Source organism: Cebus imitator, unplaced genomic scaffold, assembly GCF_001604975.1.
Source record: "Cebus imitator isolate Cc_AM_T3 unplaced genomic scaffold, Cebus_imitator-1.0 Scaffold82, whole genome shotgun sequence".
In the NCBI taxonomy this organism is placed as follows: domain Eukaryota; kingdom Metazoa; phylum Chordata; class Mammalia; order Primates; family Cebidae; genus Cebus; species Cebus imitator.
In genome coordinates, this window is record NW_016107397.1 from 3,083,836 (window position 1) to 3,092,506 (window position 8,671).

An 8,671-nucleotide genomic window follows, 5' to 3' on the forward strand; every position below is an offset into this window, starting at 1 on the left:
GAGAGAACAGGAAACAGGAGGAGGGATAGGGATGCTGAGGTTCCCAGTGGCCCCCAGCTCAGCTCATCCTGCCCTTCCTCGCCCAGCAGCTTCGATGTGATCACGCAGGTAGGAGTCAGTGGAGCTCTCTGGGCCAACAGCCTGTCAGAACCCGAAGGTTCCTACCCCTACAAGCCACACTCCAGGATGGCCCCGATGTCCCTTTATCCCTGGAGAATTTGGGACCCCGTATTTAGAAGAACATGTTGCTCGGCAGCTCCCAGAGAAAGGGGGTCTGAAGCATGGCCTTTTTCTTCCCCAGATGAAGTGGTTTTAAAGTTTGATCGGAACCGTGTGCGTATCCGGAACGTGGCCTACGACACGCTCCCCGTTGTGGTCCATGGAAATGGTCCTACTAAGGTGCCACCAGTGGCTTCAACCCCTGCCCTGCCCTGCCCCAACCCCCGGGCATCTCCAACCCTTCTGAGAAGCCGGCCTTCCCCAGCTCCCACAGCAGAGGTGCCCCACCTCCACCCCTGGAGGCCTCAGCCGCTCAGCCTCAGTCTCTCCCCAACAGCTGCAGCTCAACTACCTGGGAAACTATGTCCCCAATGGCTGGACTCCCGAGGGAGGCTGTGGCTTCTGCAGCCGGGACCGGAGGACACTCCCGGGGGGGCAGGTGAGGCAGGGGTGCCGGGAGGGGAGTGAGAAGGCAGCATGCTGAGCAGGAGATGCAAGGACAGGGGGCTGGGTGTTGGTGGGGGCAGTGGCCCTGGGTCCCCGAAGCTGGCAGGGTGGAGGGTGGGTGGGGGCGGTGGGGAAGTCCCGGCTTCCCTCTGAGCGCCTTCCTGCCACATCTTCCAGCCTCCCCCCCGGGTGTTTCTGGCCGTGTTTGTGGAACAGCCTACCCCGTTTCTGCCCCGCTTCCTGCAGCGGCTGCTGCTCTTAGACTATCCCCACGACAGGATCACCCTTTTCCTGCACAACAACGTGAGACCCCCTGCTCCCCAGAGCCTCTCCCAAAGGACCCTTCCCCTGCCATGATCAGAACTCCCGTGCCCCCACCCCCATCTCCTACCTGCACCCCCGTCCCTCAAGTGCCGCCTCCTTGCCCTCTGAGCCCGTCCCCCCATGTCACCCCCTCCCCAGGAGGTCTTCCATGAGCCTCACATCGATGACTCCTGGCCGCAGCTCCAGGACCACTTTGCAGCCACGAAGCTGGTGGGGCCAGAGGAGGCTCTGAGCCCAGGCGAGGCCAGGGACATGGCCATGTGAGCAGGCGCTGGGCAGGGAGGAGGGTGGGATGAGGGTGCAGGGTGGGGGTGGCTGCCACCCGCTGCCTGGCCCTCGCCTCCCCTGTCACCTGTCCAGCCCCTCCGGGCTTCCCCATTCGCATCCTTGTAGCCCCCACGCTGTCACCCCCCCCAACCCTTGCTAGCTTACCCAGACAGTGGAGAACCTGGGGAAAGAAGGCCAGATGGTGCCTCCCTCCTCTTCTCCTGGGGTGGGGCCAATTCCCCCATCCCCACCCGCCTCCCAGCCTGCCGCTGTTTGAGCTCAGCTCTCACCTCCAGGGACATGTGTCGGCAGGACCCCGAGTGCGAGTTCTACTTCAGCCTGGATGCTGACGCTGTCCTCACCAACCCGCAGACCCTGCGCATCCTCATTGAGGAGAACAGGTGGCTTGCCCCCTCTCCCTGCAGCCGGGGGGCACCCCAATAGGCCCCAGGAGCCCCACTCCTGCCCTGGGCACTGGGCTCCCCAGGCCTGCTCCCTTCCGCCCAGCCCTCACCCTCGCCTGTCCACAGGAAGGTGATCGCCCCCATGCTGTCCCGCCACGGCAAGCTGTGGTCCAACTTCTGGGGTGCCCTGAGCCCTGACGAGTACTACGCCCGCTCCGAGGACTACGTGGAGCTGGTGCAGAGAAAGCGAGTGTGAGTCCCGCCGGCCTGCAGCCCCCTCCTCTGACCCGGGCCTGGGTAGACCCAAGCCTCCTGGTCACCAGTCAGAGGTGCCACGAGGCCGGGTGCAGTGGCTCACACCTGTGATCCCACTACTTTGGGAAGCCAAGGTATGAGGATTGCTTGAGCCTGGTGAGATCAGCCTAGTCAACATAGCAAAATCTTATCTCTACAAAAAATGCATGGTTGGGCACGGTGGTGCGAGCCCCCTCTAGTCCCAGCTACTTCTACAGAGGCTGAGGTGGGAGGATCACTTGAGCTTGGGAGGTTGAGGCTGCAGTGAGCCATGTTTGCACCACGGCACTCAGGCCTGGAAACAGAGGGAGACCCTGTGTCAAGAAAAGAAAAAGCAAAGGCCAGGCGTGGTGGCTCAATCCTGTAATCCCAGCACTTAGAGAGGCTGAGGCGGGCAAATCACTTGAGGTCAGGAGTTCGAGACCAGCCTGGCCAACATGACGAAACCCCATCTGTTTGTTTTTTCTTTGAGATGGAGTCTTGCTCTGTCGCCAGGCTGGAGTGCAGTGGCGTGGTCTCGGCTCACTGCAACCTCCGCCTCCCAGGTTCAAGCAATTCTCCTGCCTCAGCCTCCTGAGTAGCTGGGATTACAGGCGTGCACCACCATGCCCAGCTAATCTTTGTATTTTTAATAGAGACGGGGTTTCGCCATGTGGGCCAGGATGGTCTCAATGTCTTGACCTCGTGATCCACCCACCTCGGCCTCCCAGTGCTGGGATTACAGGCGTGAGCCACTGCGCCTGGCCTTTTTTTTGTTTTTGAGATGAAGTCTTGCTTTGTCACCCAGGCTGGAGTGCAATGGCATGATCTTAGCTCATTGCAACCTCCACCTCCTGGGTTCAAGTGATTCTCCTGCCTCAGCTTCCTGAGTAGCTGGGATTACAGGCGCACGCCACCATGCCCAGCTGATTTTTGTATTTTTAGTAGAGACAGCGTTTCACCATGTTGTTCAGGCTGATCTGGAACTCCTGACGTTGTGATCCGCCCACCTCATCCTCCTAAAGTGCTGAGATTACAGGCGTGAGCCACTGCTCCCAGCAGTGAAACCCCATCTCTACCAAAAATACAAAATTTAGCCGGGCTTGGTGGTGGGCGCCTGTTAACCCTGCTACTCGGGAGGCTGAGGTGGGAGAATTATTTGAACCTGGGAGGCGGAAGTTGCAGTGAGCTAAGATCGAACCACTGCACTCCAGCCTGGGTGACAAAGCAAGACTGTGTCTCAAAAAACAAAAACAAGAAACGAAAAACAAGTGTCACAGCTTGGGGCAGGGACTGACTGCGTTTTTGGAGAGGGTGCGGTTGTGACCAGCAGCGCTTGACAAGGGACATGCAGGGGTCTTATGTTCAGGGACTTCGATGCTCTGAGGGAAGAAGGGCTTCCTGGGACGAGCTGGGTAGAAATTGGGGGGCTTCCCCCCAGCTGACCGTGGTGTCGGTGCCTCCAGGGGCGTGTGGAACGTGCCGTACATCTCCCAGGCCTATGTGATCCGGGGGGAGACCCTGCGGATGGAGCTGCCGCAGAGAGAGGTGTTCTCGGGCAGCGACACGGACCCAGACATGGCTTTCTGTAAAAGCTTTCGAGACAAGGTGAGTGCGTGCCCAGTCTGGCCAGGGGCCTGAGGCTACGATGCTGGGGGCAGACCCCAGACGTCGCCGCCATCACGGACACCCCCACCCCACTACAGGGCATCTTCCTCCATTTGAGCAATCAGCATGAATTTGGCCGGCTCCTGGCCACTTCCCGATACGACACAGAGCACCTGCACCCCGACCTCTGGCAGATCTTCGACAACCCTGTCGTGAGTGAGAACCCCAAGCTCAGGTTCCCCGCCCTGTGCTAAGGAAGACATCAAGCACGATGGCTGCCACCAGCACCGGACACTGAGTGGGAAGGGGAGGCCCCCTGGGGGCTGGGAGACAGGAGGGCACAGATCTGAAGTGGCCCCCATCCTCCCACAGGACTGGCAGGAGCAGTACATCCACGAGAACTACAGCCGGGCCCTGGAAGGGGAGGGAATCGTGGAGCAGGTGGGTCCGCACAGTCCCCGCCGCCCTCATGGCCATTGTCTCTTGAGGGCCTCCACCTGGATTCAAAGTTGTCAGACTGAGTTCCCCAGGGGCCTGAAGGTTTTCTGTTCAGGCAAGGTGAAGTCAGAGGCGGAATGCAGCATTGATCAGAGGGCCTCTCCTCTCCTGTTGTGTTGGGTATATTGGTGTTATGTATGAAATCACATCTTTTTTTTTTTTGAGACGGAGTTTCGCTCTTGTTACCCAGGCTGGAGTGCAATGGCGCGATCTCGGCTCACCGCAACCTCCGCCTCCTGGGTTCAGGCAATTCTCCTGCCTCAGCCTCCTGAGTAGCTGGGATTACAGGCATGTGCCACCGTGCCCAGCTGATTTTTTGTAATTTTAATAGAGATGGGGTGTCACCATGTTGACCAGGATGGTCTCGATCTTTTGACCTCATGATCCACCCGCCTCGGCCTCCCAAAGTGCTGGGATTACAGGCGTGAGCCACCGCATCCGGCCTGAAATCACATCTTTAAAGAGGAATGGGGCTACGCACAGTGGCTCATGCCTGTAATCCTATCACTTTGGGAGGCTGAGGTGGGCAGATCATAAGGTCAAGAGATCAAGATCATCCTGGCCAACATGGTGAAGCCCTGTCTCTACTAAAATTACAAAAATTAGCTGTGCATAGTAGCGCACACCTGTAGTCCCAGCTACTTGGGAGGCTGAGGCAAGAGAATCGCTTGAACCCAGGAGGCAGAGGTTGCAGTGAGCCAAGATCGTGCCACTGCACTCCAGCCTGGCTACAGAGCAAGACTCCATCTAAAAAAAAAAATTAGGCCAGGAGCGGTGCTCCAGCCTGTAATCCCAGCACTTCAGGAGGCTGAGGCAGCAGACCCGTTGAGCTCAGGAGTTCCAGACTAGCCTGGCCAACATTGCAAAACACTGTCTCTACTAAAAAAAAAAAAAAAAAAAAAAAAATAAAAAAACATTTTCCAAAAAAAAAAAAAAAAAAAATTTTAAAACTGAGGAATTAAAGAAAACCAATCAACAAAACCAAGAAAAAAAAAAAAGAGGGATGCACGTTATGGAAGTTTGGAAACCACTGTCCCAGCATGAGGGGCTCCAGGACCCTTTGCCACCTCTGCCATGCCAAATTCCAGCTCTCAGCCTTGCCGTTCCCCCCAGCCCCTACCTGGCAGGTCCTCCGGCTGTCCTCACAGAGCCTTGCCTGCTCCCTGCTGTCCCTTCCCATTCTGCCTGCTGCCTGTCCCCTTTCCCATTCAGCACCGTCACCTAGCCCTGTTCTCCCCCACCCTGCCCTCAGCCATGCCCGGACGTGTACTGGTTCCCGCTGCTGTCAGAACAAATGTGCGATGAGCTGGTGGAGGAGATGGAGCACTATGGCCAGTGGTCAGGCGGCCGGCATGAGGTGAGGGCCTGGGCAGTGAGGCTGGAGGGCTCCCCGGAGGAGGGGGTACAGGGTCTAGTCAAGGAGCAATGGAATCAGGAAAGTGGAAGCAAAGACGGGTTCCCAGTGAGGAGGCAGACCCTGGGGTCACCACTGCATTCATTCAAGTATTCAAGAAATATTTCCTGCTGGGCATGGTGGCTCATGCCTGTAATCCTAGCACTTTGGGAGGCCAAGGCAGGAGGATTGCTTGAGTCAGGGAATTTGAGGCCAGCCTGGGCAACATAGCAAGACCCTGTCTCTACAAAAAGTTTAAAAATTAGCTGGGTGTGGTGGCTTGAGCCTGTGGTCCCAGCTATTTGGGAGGCTGAGGCTGAAGGATCACTTGAGCCCCAGAGTTAGAGGCTGCAGTGAGCTATGATCATACCGCAGCACTCCAGCCTGGGTGACAGAGCAAGACTCTGTCTCTAAAAAAAGAAAAAAGGAAATATTTCCTGGGCCGCTGTCCTAGACTGCACTGGAGGAATGCCTCAGGATGGCCGGGTGTGAGCGGCAGCGGCCACCCAGCTTCTAGGACTGTGATGAGCAGCCTGGGCGCATGGAAGCCACAGGGAAGCTTTGACCCAGACTTGGGAGGACTAGGGGGCTTCACAGGACAGGTGACATCTTAGCTGAGACTTGAAGGGCCGGGAGCAGTGAGTCAGGCTGAGAAGTAGCAGAGAAGACTGTTCCACACGGAAGAATACAGATGCAAAGGCTGGGGAACAGGAGGAAGGAGGCTGGACTACCCTGGGGGGCACCATGGCTAGAGGGTGTGGGTGGCTCAGTGCCCTCCACCCCCAGGATTCCAGGCTGGCTGGAGGCTACGAGAACGTGCCCACCGTGGACATCCACATGAAGCAGGTGGGGTACGAGGACCAGTGGCTGCAGCTGCTGCGGACGTATGTGGGCCCCATGACCGAGAGCCTGTTTCCTGGCTACCACACTAAGGTGCGCCCCCCCACCTGCTACTGTCCCCCACCTTCCCCACCCCAGTACCGGGCTGGAAGTCTCCACGCAGACCCCTTTCGGCCCCAGAAGCATTTGGGCTCCATGCACTTTGGTTCCCAGGGGAATGAGACGCTGCAGGAGGCAGCCCCTGGGAGGCAAGGGAACCAGGCTGAGAGCCCCGGCCAGGCTTGGCCCTAACCTAATACCAGTGAGCTGGGAGACCCTCCCATGCAGGGGCCCCACCAACCATCCCCTCTCCTCCCTGGACAAGGACTGTCGTCTCCCTGAAGATCCCCTGTGATGGCCGGGCGTGGTGGTGCGTGCCTGTAATCCCAGCTACTCGGGAGGCTGAGGCAGGAGAATCCCTTGAACCCAGGAGGCGAAGGTTGCAGTGAGCTGAGATTGAGCCACTTGCACTCCAGCCTGAGTGACAGAGCGAGACTGTCTCAGAAAAATATAATAATTAAATAAAAGACCCCCTACGCTCACAGCTGTCCCTGCAGCCTCTTCCCTCCTGTCTCCCAGGCGCGGGCGGTGATGAACTTTGTGGTCCGCTACCGGCCAGACGAGCAGCCCTCTCTGCGGCCACACCATGACTCATCCACCTTCACCCTCAACGTCGCCCTCAACCACAAGGGCCTAGACTATGAGGTGCGCCCCCGCCACTCCACCCACCCACGCTTCACCTCTGGACCCTGGGGTCCCCTCCTAGAGCCCCTGCTTGCACCCCCAGCTCCCCTCCCTGCCTATTTCCCTGTGATTTTGTGGGTGTCATCTCCTAGATGGCTTCTGGGCAGGCGGCCTCCGCTTCCTCCTGGATCTTCTTTATCTGCGGGCACCCCAGCCCTCCCCCATATCTGCCATCTCCCTTGTCACCCTGATCTTCCACACTAATCTCCCTGGCCTGGCTGCCCCGCCCCCTGTATCTGCCTGTCCCACCCCCTGTGTCCACCTGTCCCGCCCCCTGGCCTGGCTGCCCCGCCCCCTGTATCTGCCTGTCCCACCCCCTGTGTCCACCTGTCCCGCCCCCTGGCCTGGCTGCCCCGCCCCTTGGATCTGCCTGCCCCGCCCTCTGTGTCAGCCTCCGCAGGCCCCACGTCCGCTCACTCCAAGATTCCTTTCTCTTCTTCTCTTTCCAGGGAGGCGGCTGCCGCTTCCTGCGCTACGACTGTGTAATCTCGTCCCCGAGAAAGGGCTGGGCGCTCCTGCATCCCGGCCGCCTCACCCACTACCACGAGGGGCTGCCCACGACCCGGGGCACGCGCTACATCATGGTGTCCTTTGTCGACCCCTGACACTCAACCACTCTGCCAAATCTGCCCTGCCATTGTGCCTTTTTAGGGGGCCTGGCCCCCATCCTGGGAGTCGGGGGATGAGTCTCCCTCTCCCCACTTCCTGAGTGCATGCTCCGTGTGCCTGGACTGAATGTGTCACCTTGCTCCCAACATACAGCCCTCTCAGGAAGCTGCTGGTCCCCGCCTCTCCCCTCCGACCCCAGGGGTTCATGGGGACTGGGCTTCTGGGGGCTCCCTGCGTGATAAATTATGAACGTTCCTCAGCCTCAGTCCCAATAAAGGACAGTTTGTAAGTCTCGAGTCCATTCATCTGCCCATTGACCCCATTCCCCCTCCTGCCACCAGCGTGGAGGGGAGAGACCCTGAAAAGGGAAGACGAGAAAAAAAAGGAAAGGCAGAATGTTAGACCCTCATGGGAACCTGGAGGCTTCCCTGGCCCCCACGTTCCCCTTTCCCTGTATTGACTGAGCTGAAGAGAGTGTGTGAGAGGGCACAGACCAAAAGAAGGACATCTCAGGCTGGGCACAGTGGCTCACACTGTAATTCCAGTACTTTGGGAAGCCAAGGTGGGCGGAGGATCGCTGGAATTCGAGACCAGCCTGGACAACATAGCAATACCCCATCTCTACAAAAAATAAATTAGCTGGGCATGGTGGCTCACACCTGTAATCCCAGCACTGTAGGAGGCCGAGGTGGGTGGATCACCTGAAGTTGGGATTCAAGACACCCCTGGCTAACATGGTGAAACCCTGTCCCTACTAAAAGAATACAAAATTAGGCTGGGCACTGTAATCCCAGCACTTTGGGAGGCTGCAGAGGGTGGATCACAAGGGCAGGAGTTCGAGACCAGCCTGGCCAGATGGTGAAACCATGTCTCTACCAAAAAATACAAACATGAGCTGGGCGTGGTGGCAGCTGCCTTTAATCCCAGCTACTCAGGAGGCTGAAGCAGGAAAATCATTTTCACCTGGGAGGCAGAGGTTGCAGTGAACCAAGATGCACTCTACTCT

General features: G+C 58.2%; 1 protein-coding gene across 1 annotated transcript in view; it reads left to right on the plus strand.

Moving 5' to 3' along the window:
* PLOD3 (procollagen-lysine,2-oxoglutarate 5-dioxygenase 3) overlaps positions 1-7,958 on the plus strand; it is an 11,623-nt gene extending 3,665 nt beyond the window's left edge. The window contains exons 7-19 of the mRNA XM_017533522.2: positions 302-399; positions 557-658; positions 844-969; positions 1,129-1,250; positions 1,554-1,658; positions 1,788-1,913; positions 3,401-3,542; positions 3,641-3,754; positions 3,915-3,983; positions 5,293-5,397; positions 6,220-6,366; positions 6,892-7,017; positions 7,506-7,958. Of these exons, the coding sequence (XP_017389011.1) occupies positions 302-399; positions 557-658; positions 844-969; positions 1,129-1,250; positions 1,554-1,658; positions 1,788-1,913; positions 3,401-3,542; positions 3,641-3,754; positions 3,915-3,983; positions 5,293-5,397; positions 6,220-6,366; positions 6,892-7,017; positions 7,506-7,661 (1,538 nt within the window). The 3' untranslated portion in view covers positions 7,662-7,958. The remainder of the gene's footprint in view (positions 1-301; positions 400-556; positions 659-843; positions 970-1,128; positions 1,251-1,553; positions 1,659-1,787; positions 1,914-3,400; positions 3,543-3,640; positions 3,755-3,914; positions 3,984-5,292; positions 5,398-6,219; positions 6,367-6,891; positions 7,018-7,505) is intronic.
* Positions 7,959-8,671: the final 713 nt, after the last annotated feature.